This window comes from Phascolarctos cinereus, unplaced genomic scaffold (assembly GCF_003287225.1).
Source record: "Phascolarctos cinereus isolate Bilbo 61053 unplaced genomic scaffold, phaCin_HiC Scaffold_106;HRSCAF=654, whole genome shotgun sequence".
In the NCBI taxonomy this organism is placed as follows: domain Eukaryota; kingdom Metazoa; phylum Chordata; class Mammalia; order Diprotodontia; family Phascolarctidae; genus Phascolarctos; species Phascolarctos cinereus.
In genome coordinates this window covers 1-16,372 of record NW_027555233.1, presented here as the reverse complement: position 1 = coordinate 16,372, position 16,372 = coordinate 1, and the positions used below count along the sequence as shown (strand labels likewise).

General features: G+C 41.2%; 1 protein-coding gene and 1 long non-coding RNA gene across 5 annotated transcripts; both read left to right on the top strand.

Annotated features, from left to right (window-relative positions):
- The first annotated feature begins 214 nt into the window (after positions 1–214).
- Positions 215–14,124, top strand: LOC110204120 (rho GTPase-activating protein 21-like). Of its 4 annotated transcripts, XM_020980447.2 has the most exons (6): positions 215–626; positions 1,623–1,710; positions 8,107–8,265; positions 9,732–9,862; positions 13,535–13,690; positions 13,772–14,124. In XM_020980447.2, exons 2-6 carry the CDS (start codon positions 1,662–1,664, stop codon positions 13,877–13,879), a joined length of 603 nt encoding a protein of 200 aa, XP_020836106.1. In that variant the 5' UTR covers positions 215–626; positions 1,623–1,661; the 3' UTR covers positions 13,880–14,124. The 4 variants fall into 4 exon arrangements, 3 of the variants coding, with proteins under 3 accessions (XP_020836106.1, XP_078010776.1, XP_020836105.1); XR_002323208.2 differs by lacking the exons at positions 215–626; positions 1,623–1,710 and adding an exon at positions 1,717–1,818 and having other exon boundaries at positions 13,772–14,121; XM_020980446.2 differs by lacking the exons at positions 215–626; positions 1,623–1,710 and adding an exon at positions 3,703–4,388.
- Positions 14,125–14,278: 154 nt separating this feature from the next.
- LOC144457070 (uncharacterized) lies at positions 14,279–15,186 on the top strand. Its single transcript, XR_013486418.1, has 2 exons — positions 14,279–14,523; positions 14,606–15,186. It is a non-coding gene; the product is annotated as an uncharacterized LOC144457070 (long non-coding RNA).
- Positions 15,187–16,372: the final 1,186 nt, after the last annotated feature.

Sequence of the window (16,372 nt, the reverse complement as noted above, 5' to 3'; positions counted from 1 at the left end):
TTGTATCTATATCTCGATCAGGGGCGGGTCCTATCAGTGCTCCTCTAGAATCATATTTGGTCACTGAATTAATTAGAGCTCTTGAGTCTTTCCAAGTACAAGGTTCTTCTCATTCTGCCATACTTTTGTGAAAATGAAGAATTTTCTGTTTTGGCAATGGCAGTAGTCCTATGTATCCAATATCCTGGGTAACCCTTTAGTTTCTTGCTAGACAGGTAAGGATGGCATTTTAGTGAACCCATTAAGCCTTCATAGCTCAAATCTGCATTCAGATTTCTGAAATACTTTGTACAGTGTGGTAAAGTCATATTTACCAAGTACCTTCCTCACTGTACTCCTATGAGGAAGGTAGTAAAAATCTTATTGCCATTTTCCAGATGAAGAAACTAAGACTGAGAGATTAAGTAACTTGAGACAGGGCATCCAGCTAAGAAGTGTTTAAATCAGCACTGCTACACCTCAATCTTGCTATAGAGATGTCCCAGAGATGGTCATATTTGTGCAAAATAGTAACGATACATTGAGAGACCATTCAGCATGGAGGACAGGAGCTGGTCTTGGCATCAGGAATCCAGGAAGACATGGATTCATCTTTCCTGTGATACCTACTGGCCAGATGATCCTGGGTAAGTCCTTTGACCTTTTATTACCAGGCAACTCTCTTCAGACTATACGATTGCAAAGAAGGTGCTGATTTATACTAGTAGAGTCACTGAGAGCTCCCTGAACTGATTAAAACACAGGCCTGTTCCATAAATAAGAACTATTTCCATTTACATGCTTTGGAGTGTTATAAGTCACTGTTTACAAGGGCCATGTGAGGCAGATAAAAATAGGATTATTATTCCCACTTTACCGATGGGGAAACTGAGGGTACATGTGTCCTTTTCTGTCAAGTTAGACATAAGCCAGGAATAGGAAAGCACTACACAGTATATAGGTTTTTAGCAGTTCTTTTAAAAAGAATAATGATCTGTCTTTGCACCGTTTTGGGGCTATTAAGAGATAACAAAACAGGCAAGAACAAGCAACCTAGGCTAGATAATAATAATAGCCCACATCAATACAGTTCTTTACATGCATTATCTTATTTGAACTTCACAGCAACCCTGTGGGGTCGGTGCTATTATTATCATCACTTTACTGAGCCTCAGTTTCCTCAAGTGACTTGCCCAGGGTCACACAGCTACTTTGTATCTGAGGCAAGATTAAAATCTAGGATCTAGGTCTTCCTAGCTCTAAACATTCAGCTGGAGAGGAAAACAAACATACGAATCAATGAATAAATAAGTAAATTCATTGACTCTGAGTGGCAAAAAGGGAGCATTGAAAGGGGAAATGAGAAAGTGCCAAAGACAGACTTTGCTTTGCACTCCAGGCCACTGAGTCCTAAGGAGGGAGACAAAGAAAGAGAGGGAAGGAGACTGATGCTCAGAAATGGAGGGAGGGGCTGCCAACTACTGCCCAAGGTCAGCCCTGAAAATCCAGGACAGTACTAGATTAGAGCATAACTAGGAAAAACAATGTGGTGTCATCAAGTCATGGGATGCATGCCAAGCTAGCCCACTACAATTCTCTATGACCTGCCATTTTGGATTTTCTGTGTGCCGTCTTCCCTCTAGTGACATGAGTTAACATCTGAGTCATCACGAGGATACAGCATGGGCTTGGAGATAGAGATGATTTCTGATGCCTTTCATCATTCAAAAGGTGATCAAAATGTACATTGAATGTAGGCTGTTCTGAGAACGTGAAGCCTTGAAGCAACAAGAATGCTTATTTGTTGTGGCCCAGTGCCAAAGGATACAGGCTAGACAGGTAAGGAAGGACAAAGTATTCAGTAAGTACTTCATATGCACTAAGCTGGGCTAAGCACTAGATATAGATGGAAACAAGACAGTCTCTGCCCTCAAGACTTTACATTTTAACAGGAAAACACAATACATATAGGCCTACAGCGCTCCTTACACTGTGGATCGTGACCCCCTATGGGGGTCATGGAAAATTTGCCAACAGTAAAAGGTTTCTGAATGTGCAACGACCAAAAATGATTCAAAATCAAACGTGTGATGAATTCGAGGTGTCCCTGGCCACTCTTGCTTGCCCATATTACATGGAAGCCTTGGTTTTGAACACAAAGCACGTGAACTTTGCACTGCACACGCCCTCAGATCATGCAACCACAACATGGAAAAGGAACTAAGCCTGGAAGAACTTTACGAAGCCCTGTTTTAGAGCAGCTGGAAAGGGAGTGAGGTAACTACGAATTTGGGGAGAGGGTGGAGTCTGAGGAATGCTAAGGCCAGAATGAGAAGAGGTATGGCTGAGGTCCTTTCCAGAATGGTGGTCAATGGAAAGAGTCACCAATGAGGCGAGGAGGGCCCCAGTGGGAGATTTCTCATTGTGGGAATGTGATCCAAATATATGAGGAGAAGGAGATGGAGTCTAGAGAGTGTAGCCGAGAGTGGGACTTGCAAGTCAAGACATCACCCTCCTGATGTCATTGGTCCTCTTTGAGAGTGAAGGATAAGCAGCAACAAATGGGTAAAGGCAAGTAGCATGGACGTCTACAGAAGTCAAATGGAATTTGCGGTGGAGATACTGTAGGTCTCATGAGATAACCAAACAAAGCAAAGCTCAAGGAGGTAGCATTAGCGGTTATGATTTAGTTTTGCTGAACATTTCACACCGAATTGATGAGCTACACAACACATGAGAGTCAGCCTGGCACTGGGACTCGGGCTTGCTGTCAGGAAGCCTTAGGGTCAGGTGACCCTAGGGATCTACCTTAATCCCTTGGTGCCTAAACAATTCCTTAAGAACTTCCGCACTAAGTCATGGACTGCTCTCTATCTACATTAGGAGTGCCTGTCCCCCTCCCCCCTTTTAATTGAACAGAAATCTTAAGGGATCTGTAGTGTTGGAGCTCAGTTTAGGCTCTGCATTGGTTATAGATCCGTTTTAGCCCTAGTGTGCCAAAAGCTCTCCTAAAAGCCTTTTGGTCAACCTGATTTTCACGGCAAGGGGCAAGTCTAAATAGCTAGCCCATATAGTTTTTCTTTCTTTTTTCTTGTTTACTTTTTGCTGAAGTGATCTGGGTTAAATGACTTGCCCTAGGTCACACAACTAGTGGGTGTCTGAGGCTGGATCTGAACTCAGGTCCCCCTGAGGCAATGGAAATGCAATGGAAAGAAAACCTGGGTTCAGAATGAAAAAGGCCTCACTCTCTGAATGTCCTGGCACTCCTGCTCTCCTGCCTGGATGTCTGTCGGCAAAGACCCTCTCTCAGGATTCATCCCTGCAGCTCTAAAGTGGGGGTGGGGTAAAGATCTTGCCTTAGGAGCCCCCCCTGGTTACTGTGGGCACACACTGGATCATACAGCCCATCCCCAAAGTCTCCATTTTAAGGTTGAAGATCTATGTCTATTAAAGATTAAAAGTGTATGGAGACTTCTGGGACTCCCTCTATATACAGGGAGCTTTGTAAGCTGTAGAGCTCTCTACCAGGAATCCAAGGAGTCTTTTGGGATCCCCTGTACAAATGAGCTAAGGTGTTGTTTAATAAATCATTGTGACCAAAAACTGTCACGTGCTGGTGGCCAGTGGTTTGGTGATGAGCCTCTCTGAATTCAGGCTGCTCATGTCAATACTTCAGTGCTTACAAGTTTTGAATCTAATTTTCCCAGAAGCTGAGTAGATATGCAGAAGACAGAGGGCAGGACTTTTGGGGGGGCCAAACGGGGGTAAGATGTTATATTTTGGTCCTTTCTATAACTTATCAGTAAATATCCTTGGATAAAAATGAATAAATGTTAATCGACCATTTGATATGGGCAAGATGAAACACCCTGGCTTGTGAGCCACAATTCCTGAGGATTACTCTTGAAATCCTGAGGGTAGAACGAGCAGTTATCCCTCGGGACCCAACCTAATAATCTAGTGCAGGTGGAGAGAGTGAGTTTAAGAGCCTCTACACTAGTCATCAGAAGAAAAGTCACATGAACTTTATTCAAAACCTTCCAATCTGATAGGCCCAGCCAGAGAACAAAGGGTCACCTCCATCATGATAAAGCATCAGAGGGGAAGACCTTTAGTGCCTGCAACATGGTGGAAAAAGTTGCTGGACTTGGCATCACAAGAATAGCGGTCAAGTCTCAGACCTGCTGTTGCTGTTTGGTGGTTAGATGACCTTTGGCATTCTACCCCACCTTTGTGACTCTTCGTTCTGTTCTAACTGTGTCATGGCAACAGATGTTGACTCTGAATAACTGTGCAGTTGTTTTCAGATATCTGAAAGCTTAGGTGAGCTGCTATTATGAAGCTCACTAGATGTATGAGAGTGTTTAATGGTATTAAGCGTTTATTTACCCGGAAGAGAAAGCGCAGAGGTAAGGCTTGAGAAACCTTTTTCAGAATATTTTGCAGGTCAAATTGAACAAATGTTTTTATATCCACTAAGTACAAAAAGGGGAAAATGAATAAGTCACAAACCATAAAAACTCATCTACCTTCAATAGGGGAGCATAACAGTACCAGCAAAACACTACTCGTGTGTTTGTTCAAATTGATCCAGAATTAACTGAAGGAAAGTTTGATTAAAAGAGCAGAAATGGTTAATTAGACAATGCTTGAAGGAAGGTGCCTTTCTCAATTGAGAGTACGTACCACATTTCCACAAAGTGTTGTCTAGAAAGGGTACAACGCACTAGGAAATTTTCCATGGATGTAGGATCATTTGTTTCTGTAAGACTGGTGGTAGTAGAGAAATTTTCTCTGGACTTGATAAGAGTAAACTGTGGCCCATCCCAGTGCCTTCTCTGCAGATGGACCACTGCAGATTTTGCTCCAGTGAAATTGGTTTTACCGGAAAACCCTATTTGTGGGTCATGTTTCTTCACACCAAAGATTGTTTTTTAACTCAGTGTTTAATAAGTTCTCCCTCCCCAGTCTAGCTGATGAGCAGGGGTTGGGGTGAGACTTACTGACCCCCATGACCCTGCCCTCCCCCCAAAGACAAGAGTCTATTTCAGCTCCTGAGAGGCTCCTGCATAGGTGAAGCCTGAGTGCCCTGAGCACATCCCTGCCAAGCGTATGGAACTTTGGGACCTCCCTCAAAGTGCGGAACTTTTGAGAAGTTAGACCACTTGGCCACCCGTTAGTAGTGGAAGCCCTCTGGGGTTTGGGGGTCAGAGTCAAGATGGAAGCCACAGAGTCATTTGCAACACCTGAGCAGAGGGGCTGGGCATGGCATGCTGACTCCAAGGACCCTGAGAGCCCTTATTGCCCGCTCTCTCTCACTGTAGCTTGAGGGCACGAGGCACATAGGGAAGTTTCATTCCTTTAGCCAACTGCAGTGTCAGGACCACCTTGCCTGGTCCTGCTGGGGCTGATGCCAGCCCCAAAGGGTCTCCCTCTTAACCCCTTCTCCTTGGTCAGTTTGATCTTTTCCTCAGGGGCTCACTTATTCCACTAGCTTTTGGGTGAGCTCAATTCCAGAGGCCAAAAGGGGGTGGCTTTCACCCTCTTCCTCACCCCCAACTGGCCCTTGTTTGCTGCTTCATGGGTCACGATGAGGGTTCCATCTCTGTGGTGTACTGGGCTTTGTGCAGTTCTTTACAGTCTTATGATGCTTTAGTGAAGAAAGAACAATGTCATGGTCACTAGGGAAATCTAAGCATGAGCATCTCCTGCCTTCTCCCTTGTTGAAAGCCAGAAGCAGAGCTGAGAGAGGGTCTCACCTAAAGCCCTCATTTGGACTGGTGACCTCACAGAGGTCGAGTTGTCATTGCTTGCCCAGTGCCACATAGAGTCGAGAAGGAATGTGCCCATCCTGCCTGTGTCCGTGAAGATGAAACCCATGCTCCTCAGGAGTAACCTGGAGTTGTGTTGGCATCATTGATTATATCCAGCTGAAGCTACAGGGAGTATGTAGAATCTGTTTAGACTCTCATTACCCTTTAGAATTGGCTCACAAACCCCATCCTTGCATCAAGGATGTAGCATTACGTGACTGCCGTTCCCTGCAATAGGGTCGATGAATGGATAGAGCCTCCAAGGCAGAGCAGCCCTTTGGAGCTGCTTCAGCCTTTCTTGACAAGCTCTTTTTGTTCTACGTGGGAGAATACTTTAGACTAACTTTGGCTCTTTCAGTACATTTCCAAGGACACTGACTTTCTGACCACATGTGTTTAATGCGGTTTACCATCAACGATCATGCTACTACTATACATATAACAAAAATAGAACCTTGTGTGTTGTAATGGATAGAGAGGCAAGAAGAATTGTATTTAAGTCCCACCTCTGATGCTTAATTTCAGAGCTCTCTACACCAGAGGTACCACCCTCAAAGGCCCCCCAAAGGCAACTGGAACCAGATTCAAGTGTAATTGGGAAATGTTTCACAGCAGTTTAATTTTTGGTGCTGTACAGTGCGTATACCAACCACTGTCCTTGCACATTGCTTCTTGGTGAAGGACACAAAATTGTGACTTTTCTTTAAAACACACAAGTAGTTTGCAAGTGATGGGAAAGAAAACATCCTTTAACATTGAGAGGCCACACAACCTTCAAACGTTGGGCAAGTGATTATGTAGGAGACATGTCTGATTTATTCTCAACTTGTACTAATGGCCAGAAGTGACAAAAAGGCAGTTATCAGCCTAATAGAATTATTAAAGCTAATTGTTCAAGTAGTGATTAGCACAAAGGGGTCAAACACCAGCAAAGTGCAGCCTGAACCTGATTAAGGTACAATTGGGAAATATTGAACAAAATGAATAACCTCCATTCTGTTTGGGTTTCACACTACTGGATTAGCCTTTATACCTCCAGGAAGTAGAAATAATCAGTGTTCTTCTATAACTTCACATGGCTTACAAATTTTTAAAGAAAAAAGGATTTTTAAACAAATTACTGTATCATTCCATTTGTGAAGCTTTGCTGTCTCCTGACATTCTAATATCCTAAAGCCATTCATGATTTTGGGAGGCATTTATGTTTTTAGAGACGTAGTACATACATGGTCACATCTTCTTTTGGAATTTTATTCTATTTAAAAACATAATTATGCCTTTTACATGATTAATAGGTTTTTGTAATCTGTTGAATCAAAACGTCTGTGATGTATTCATTATGGTAATATATCATTATTTCCCCAAACTGAAGACTTTCTAGTATTTGAACTTTCATTTTTTCACTGAGGAAAAATGTTTACTTGTGTGTGTGTATATATACATCTGTATATACACCTGCATATATACATATATACACACACTCATAAACATATACATATGTATATATATTCATTGTCTCTAAACACATAAATGCTGCACAAAGTCATGAATTGCTTCAGAACATTTGAAAAGCTCAATCAGTGAGGCTTGACAAGTAAAACTGTATGTTTTGGTACTTCTTCAAAGGAGAATTCAATTTTAATCAAGTTTTCTCTTATTGGTTTCTTTGAATATTGCAAAACATGTTTGTAGTACCTCTGAAATTGTGGTGAAGGGAGTATTGTTCTTGATTTAGCCCTTCTGATTTTGTAAAGTTTGGGGAGCTATACTTTAATGCCTTATATAATCAGTTAATGAAAGAACTAATTTAGTATATGGAAATACTAATTCCAAAATAATTTTATGATTTCTTCTCACTGTTTTATAATTCTTTCTTGAATAATGTCACTTATTTTTTTTCAAGTATCATCTTATTAATTGAATTGCTGATTCTTTTTTCCAAGCTAAAAAGGCCTTACATATATACTGTGTTGGTACTGAGTTGTTCTTCAAACTGAACTATAAAAGTGGGGATTCAAAACTAAATTACTTGTATAGTATTTGCTTTGTATGCAGTGAACATGTTTGGTCCAATTTAATGTTTTGCGTTGCTGTATCTTACAATGGTGATAATCAGTTTTAAATGTCATTGGTTCCTCTCTTTACTAAAATATCGCTGGGAAATGAGATCAAGTCTGCTCCACTCCCAGGTTGATTTATGACTGACTAATCCAGTTTTAAAAATTTGTACCCAGAAACTCTAACAAGTTATTCTTTAGTTTCTGCTCTGTTAATGACACCACTTAACAGGTTAATGTATTGTATTACTTTCTAGATGAGCCAACCAGCCCAAGCATTGATCAGGATGTGGCACATATTCCTGCTTCTGCTGTCATTTCAGCATCCACCTCTCATGTGCCCACTAGAGCACAGATTCCTCCCAGCCTTCCAAGTTCAGCCCCTTTAATTTGCTGTCAGCTGTCACACGACCATGGTAAGTATAAATTAAGAAAGGCCTAGAGCCAATTCTACCTCTTCTTCCTTCAGCAAAGCAGACCAGTTGTCAAAAATACCTTGCCAGAGTCTCAGTATCAGGCAGACTTTGCTTGGTGCTAAAGCAGAACCAAAATTTCAGAGTCCACACTCCCCCAAAGAAGAGTCAGAAAGAAAACTCCTCAGTAAAGGTGCCTGTTTTTATTGGAGAGATTTGACACATTTGGTGATTAAGACTACTTAGAATATGAAGTTCTAAACCTATTTTAACTTTGAAATTTCTTCCTTAAATATTGTTTTTTGCTAACCGGCAGTGGTTGGGTTTATCTGGCTTATAAGGGCCACAAACCTGGGGGTACTTTCCCTTTCAGGCTTGGGCTCAAAAGATGTAGCTTGATAGTCTATATATTAAAATATTTAAAAGCAAGCAAAATGTATTCCTTAAAACTGCAAGTACAAAATTCAGTTCTAACACCCATTGTTTGATACAGAAATTAAACCTGTACAGTATGAAGAACTTCGCATGTTACACACATAGACATAAATTAGATGGGCTACCGTGGTACTTAAAGAGGCCCGCTTTGGAATTGAGTCATCTCAGGCTCCATCTTTTCTTAACAAGATTCATTACTACCAGCACTAATCATTTAAATATTCCTTTAAGAAACTCTCACGAAGGCCTCCTTAGCAGGAAAACACAGGGCTCATATTATCTGGAGTGGAAATCTGAAAGCCCCCAGGCATATTATCCAGCTCTTTATTTTTTTGTTTAGATACAAGAATGGGAGGTAGCCTGGAATAACAGGTAGAAAGCTGGCCTCAGAATCAGTAAAAACCTTGAATTCAAATCTTCCCCCTGGCCCATAGAGATTGTGTGACCTTGATTGTGTGACTCTTAACCTCTGAGGGCTAGAAGCCTCTCTCTGAGCAGGAATCTGTATTTCTAGAATGAGCTCCATCTGCTGATAGTATTACACATCTAGTCCAAGAAAAAAGAGATCAGACTGTCAACACATGTACTCACGCATATATGTGCATGCGTGTGTGTATAGATAAAGACTGGAGTATTAAAAACTTAAAGATGTTGTAGTAGAAGATCATGGATCTAGAATATTTCAAGAATCTTTCTCTGTATTTCTAGCACAGTTACCTTAGTTATAATAGGGACTTTGTGAACATTTGTGTAATTTTTTTCATTGAAAACTTCAGTTAATTCGCATTGTAAAGGGATGAAAAACAACTCTCCGTGTATTTTAAAATACATGGAAGAAAATAATTTCCATTTGGTAATGAAAGACAAGAGGTGGATTAGGATGAACTGAAACATTGTTAATTGGTGCTTTTTTATGTTAAAGGGATCCCATTTAAGCCAACATAGTCCATGTATTTCAATTATGATTCAAACATTTTGTTTCCCCTCTTTTTTCCCCCAATGTATGACCTCCTTGTTTTCAACAATAACCAAAGATGACACCAGTCCTCCAGAAGGCACGTGGAGAAAAGGCATTGCAAACGTTAAGAACAAAACACTTCCGAAAAAGCCTGTAGGAACCTTTGGGGTCACCCTTGGTGACTGCCTGCCAGCTCACACGAATCCGGTAGGAGACAAAAGCCTTGCTTGTACCCTAATCGTCCAAAGCATCTGTAACCTCATCAGTGTGGGTGCCCCCCTCCAGTGATATGGGGAACAATCTCTGATGGTTGTCCATGTCTTCCGTAAATTGGCCCCTGGCAAGGGTGTGCACCCATGACAGGGGCCTTACTTTTATTCTCTTGACATTTTGTAGCTCCCACTGGAGGTACAAGGTATCCATTGGTAATCCCTTGCCCTCACTTCAGTGACCACCTCATCTTTTTAATGTGTGTCATGTTGTTTTCCATGACATTCTTAATGTGTACATAATTTCCTTTTTGTAATGTGTAACCTCCTTGTGCCCAACCTACACTTCTCTATTGATCTTTGGATGTTCCTTAACTTGGAAGCCTGGGGTTGTTCAAAAAGGTTTTGCAGTTTTCCAAGAGCAATCCAGCTGCTCTCATCCTCCTCTTCATCTCTGGACCCAGATATAGGTCCCATTGGACAGATGCAGTAGGTGTCCATTCAGACACATGTTGGCGTCTGGGCATCCATTTGGTCTTCCCTGCACAGATGATCAGGCCAAACTCCTTTGAGGGATTGCAGATCTCTTCCAGGAGGCTCTGCAATGTCTTGTGGCTTGAGGCAATGAACAGGATGTCATCTACAAACAGGACCATGTGTAGAACCTCTCAGCATCCACAGCGGGTCCCTTTTCCCCCTTGACTCTACGCTGGACTTGCTCAATTCACTAGCACATATCTCCAGTTTTATGCCTCACTGGATGCTTTTGATCAGAGGGTGATTAAATAACATGATTTCAGCTGTCAATAAAATAAAATGAGGATGGTGTCTCGGTGGGAGACACCTTGTTGGAAAAGAGCCTGGAAGACAGCATTTTGCTTTCATGAGTCAAATGTTTTTTCATAATTAATAAACATTATGTTTGTTAATAAGATATTATCTTCTCTATGAATTTCAGTTAATTTTGAGATGTGCTCCACTGTCAGATATCGTTTGTGAAAACCCTCATGTTGCCTAATACCTTTCATCAGAGTGAGATTTTGTCCATACCCCATTCCTTAGATACCTTAAAAACCACCACTCAACAAACATCCTTAGAAATTGATATCATCACCACCAACATCCCCTATTAATGACATACTTGTCCCAGTAGGACTACTTTTCCTACTTTCTCATTAAAGCCTTTTCTACTTCTTCTATGTCTTGGAGATTGTGATGTTAAGCTCCAGGTGGGGTGATCCCAGTGTCCTTGATGGATGAAATAGTTAATTGTAATATGTTTTAGATAGGTGTTACTGTCTAGTGACTCTCCTTTGTTTACGAGACAAAGCTGACAGTAATCATCTGCCATCCTTTTCTTAAAAAAGATTTTACAAATGAGTTTATACTCTAACTTGGTGTTGGCTTCAGGAGCCATCTCTCAACATTTGGCTATCAAGGCAGATGTTTGCTGACTAAGAGACTTTCTGCCGAGCTCTATCATTTACTTTGATTTAATTTCTGCATGAAATTATGGTCTTTGCTGTTGATGTTAATGTTGATGTTAAAATGATGAGATTTTATTTCAGGGGAATATCTGAGGTTATTAAAAACTGTCCGGTTTTGCAAAGGCAATCCAGCCTGCTCTGCTTCTGCTCAATTCTGGGGTCAGCTCATTGTCCTCTTAGAATATCTAAGATCAATGTACTGATAGGCTAGTTCTCCAGGTTGACCATCCAAATGCATATTGCAGTCTCCAGGAGACATTCTACTTCTTCGACTCAGTGTTTCCTGTATGGAGTATTAGGCCTACTTTCTGGAGAGAGTAGAGATCTCACTTAGGAGGTTCTGTATAAAGACATGGAAATTTCATTCGGCTCAGTGCCGTCTTTGGACAAGAGCATCTGGAGGACCTCACCACCAATACCACCACTTTCTTTTCTTTACTTCATGACAATGCCGAACTCCTCGAGCAAGCACACATCTGTCTGTCTTATGCTTCCCTTGAAATTACTAATCCAAAGTTGAACAAAGTTATCCCTGAGAAATCTTTCACGGAATCCTGGATGATTTTGATGCAGATGTGGGAAACAACATTAGAGAAGATAGTTGGTCAAATGGTTTTTATTGTTGTTTCCACCTTTGTACTCAAGGAGGACCAATGACATCCCAATGTTGGTGTCAAGGGACAGTGTATTTGACTGTGGCTCATCAATCCAATATGGGTTTGGAAGGCTCTACCACAGACTGGGAACAAACAGTCCATTTGAACATTTGGGGTGGAGATATCTCTAAACGCACACATGTCACGTTTCCCTTGTGCTCCTGCATTTCTGCTTGGCTCATGGAGAGCCTAGTGCCATGCTGGATGCGGGCATACCAGGCTGGGCAGTCCTGTGCCAACATCTCCCATGTCTCACAATTGATAGTAAAGTTCTTCTGAGAAACCTTGAGAGTGTCCTTGTACTGCTTCTTCTAACCTGTGCGTGAGCATTTGCCTTGTGCTAGTTCTCCATCAAATAGTCTTTCCGGCAAACATATGGTAGTCATTCGCACAATGTGGCCAGCCCATGGGAGCTGTGCTCTCTGCAGTAGGATTTGAATGCTTGGCAGGTCAGCCTCAGAGAGGACATCAGTTGCTGGGTACCTTATCTTGCCAGGTGATCTTCAGAATCTTCCTAAGACAATTCAAATGGAAACAGTTTGGATAGTCAAGAAGCAGCAGAATATTGCATTCGCTACCCTTTTTAGCCATTAGTTACCACAAAGATGGATTACATTAAAGACACTATCATTTCTGGAGGCCTGCCTGTTTGTTTCTGAAACTTTATTAGGATTGTGCTCCGTATAGACGTATACTAACTTTGTATCCCCAAATTGAAGTTTGATGTGCTACGAGCATCTGTTCACTCAAGCCAGAGTGACATCCCTAAGTGAACCTCTGGAAGTCCTGTTCTTCCTGCAAGCCTCATTTGAGCAGCTACCTCTCTCCATTAAACCCCGCCCCCTGTCCCTGCCAGTCCCCTGGTTAGTCTCTGCCCTCAACAAGAGGCCAAGTTTAGAAAACAGCTGGCAGGCCAATATCTTTTTTGAGACATTAAATCAATATGTGTTTGGGAGAGGTGTGTAAAAAGCTAGATTTCAAGTCTGAAGTAAAGTTGACCTTCTTTAAGAGCAATTTGCATTCCCATACTCTGTTCGTGAGCTAATTGCCTGACTTCTAGTGTTCTTTGCGCAGCCAGAACATATCCAGTCGTTTGACAGTCATCAGAACAACCATATTTGGCACTTGAAGACTTACAAAGCTTTACAATAACAACCCTGTGAAAAAGATGCTGCAGTCATCATTAGACCCTTTTCATGGAAACTGGGTCTTGGCAGAGGGAAGTCACTGGCCCACCATTCTCACAGCTAATAAATGCTGAAGGCAGGATTCTGAAACTAAATCTTCCAGACTCCCACACCAATTACTCTATCAGATAACTCTTCCCCTCTTACATCCTCATTTCCATCTCAGCAGTCCAAATATGTTTAACTCAGCTACAACCGAACTCACTATTCTTTTGATTCTCCACATGACCTAAAGAGCAAATCTTTTTTTGAGAAACATATTTTATGTAGAGATAAATAATAGCTTAATATGATCATGTGAGGCCTCTAAAAATAAGAAAAATCTCTTTTTGTTTTGTAGTACATTCCACGCATAGTTGAGATCTGCTGCCAGTTGATTAAGGAAAGAGGACTTCACCATACAGGGATTTATAGAGTTCCTGGAAATCATGCTGCCATCTATAGGATGCAAGAAGAACTCAGCAAAGGAATGGCTGACATCAATCTACAGGATGATGTAAGTTCATTCATTCATTTTCATGTTTCAGAATGTTATGGTGACTGTGACATATTACATATTTCCCTTCTGCATGCCTAGAAATGGCAAGACTTGAATGTTATCAGCAGTCTGCTGAAACTGTTCTTCAGAAAACTCCCTGAGCCTCTCTTCACAAATGGTAAGTTATCTTCTGTAAAATCAGTTTAATTGTCCTACCCCTATGTTTTAATTTAAAGAAGAGTATAAAGAAAGTAAAGTTCTCTGGTAGTAAACTGGGATTTGGGGGGGGTGGTAAATTTCGCTATTTAGAATCCATGGAAACAAGTTTATTGACATTCAGCCAAGCTACATTGTTGGGCTCCTCCTTATTTCTGGCTCAGAATAACATTTCTTACTCTCCCCAGACAGAATCTTTAAACATGTTAGTGTACATGACCTTTATTTACATGTTTTTAGTAAATCAACAAATCCTTGCTGAGCATGTCACACACACGTGTTCATAAAGCTATACATAGAGATAGAGATGATGTTGTGGTTGGTATTGAGGGCAGGAAAAGGAGAGTTATGGTGAAGGCAAGTTTCTGCTTTCATGGAACTTTTGCACTCTAAGTTACTTGAACATAGTTCTCATTCAAATTGATGTTATTTTGGAGGCCTAAATTTTAAACCTACTTAAGACCCACTCTTTTTCTCTAAAGAAATACCTGTTATTTTGTTGGCAATACGAAGGATACATTTGGCCTAATCAGTTGAGAAAAAATGTTTTTCTGTTGCCAGATAAATACAAGGATTTTATTGAAGCCAATTGAAAAGAAGATCCCCTGGAGCGTCTTAAAACATTAAAAAGACTAGTGAGTATTATTGGTCAGTTTGGGGGCGACAACAGAAAGTTTTACGAGTTTTAAATCTATCACTGAAATGATGTTTTTACAGATTCATGATTTGCCTGAACATCATTACGAAACCCTTAAGTTTCTTTCTGCTCATCTGAAGACAGTAGCAGAAAATTCAGAAAAAAACAAGGTAGGTAAATAAAGAATTCTAGAAATATTCTTTCACGTTTTCAATCCAAACCTTATGGTGTATATCACAAAATTCAAAGGAGACTGCTAATGAAAAGGAATGGGCACAAATTTGTCTAGCTGGCTTAGTCACTAACCAGGTCCCCAGATCTAGAAACAGCAGAAGGAAAGGGCACAGATGTAAACTAGTTCTGATGGTTCAGATATTTTTCTTCCCTCCTTAGATATGTCTGTCTTTTTCATCTCCTGGCCTTCACACAGCTCATAATTGCCGGGTCAGTATGATAGGAGTGGGAAAGATTAGTAGAAAGAACTGTGAGGTGATGGATGACTTTGAACCTTAAAAACATAGTAGTTTAAAAAGAGTTTCCAAGAGCAGCTAGATGGTAGAGTGGATAGAGCTCTGGACTTGGAGTCAGGAGGACCTGAGTTCCAGTGCAACCTCAGACACTTGATACTTCCTAGCTGTGTGACCCTGGGGAAGTCACTGAACCCCTTTACCTCACCAAAAAGCAAAAACAAACCAAAAATAAGAAAGAAAGAAAAAAGTTTCCAGTACAGGGAATGCTGAGATATGCACCAGGCCCCCTGTTTATGTAAACCCTTCACAGTTTGGTCTTCTTTCTGCCTCTGGTATCTGCCAGTAAAAAAAAAAAAAGGATCCGTGGCTTCTCCCAGCACTTCTTTCCCTTTTTTTCTTGGCTGGCCTACCCTTGATATGCTTCTTTCTCAGTTAGTAGTATACATTGCAGCAGTTTACATCTTTGGGGCATGAAGATTTCTTGGTGGTAAAAGAACTTGATTTCCTTTTTGATATTATGCCAGACAATAGTAATGTGGTTTTACTTAAATAGAACAGTATAGTTAAATTAAAAACTGAGGTACAGATCCAAGTTCTGTTGACTACTACCTGCTATGTGACCTTGAATGAGTTACTTTACTTTAAGGCCTGAATTTCCTGCTCTAAAAAATGAGCTAGAATATCTTCTGACTCTAAATCCTCTCGTCTCTCCTCCTTTGCTTCAGTTCTAATCTCTGATGAAGAGGTAACCCTTCCCTTCAAAACCAGTCCTCCCTCTCTCTTACATTTCACTGTCTCCTGTCTACAATGTATTTTACTCTCCTCCCCTTCAAGAGGGAAAAAAAAATTTCCTTGCCCCCAGCATCCCTGAAAGCTATGTGTACTTTCTCTTTTCTCCCTTTCATAAGCAAACTTCTAGTAAAAGCTGTCTACACCCATGCCTCTGCCCTTCCTCTTAAGCACAAACCAGAGCTGCAGATGATCTGTTTGCCAAGCCAAAAGACTTCTTCCCAATCTTCCTTCAGGTCTCAATACATGCTTTCACTTGATCTCTGAAGTATTTGAAACTGTTCACCATCCCCTACTCCTGGCTATATGCTCTCCTCTCTAGGTTTTCCTCATCATCTCCCATGGTTTGAATGACCAGATATCTCTAGGAAGGACTCCCACATCTGTAAATATACAGCCCCAGGTACTCTATTGAGATTCAGGACCCCCATCGTGAACTGCCTGTTGAATATTTCAGACTGTACTTGTCTGACAGCCATCTTAAACTCAGTGTTAGATAATCACAACTTATCTTTCCTCCCCAACTTCCACATGTCCCTATTTTTGTTGAGAGAACCACCATCCTTCAGGTACCCAGACTCACAATCT

Bases quoted from the DNA above. Each gene is read 5' to 3' on its own strand.
- LOC110204120 (XM_020980446.2), top strand. From the start codon at position 4,316: ATGAAGCTCACTAGATGTATGAGAGTGTTTAATGGTATTAAGCGTTTA. The intron at 4,389-8,106 runs GTAAGGCTTGAG...ATTACTTTCTAG, and splicing joins CCGGAAGAGAAAGCGCAGAG to ATGAGCCAACCAGCCCAAGC. The intron at 8,266-9,731 runs GTAAGTATAAAT...CAATAACCAAAG, and splicing joins TCAGCTGTCACACGACCATG to ATGACACCAGTCCTCCAGAA.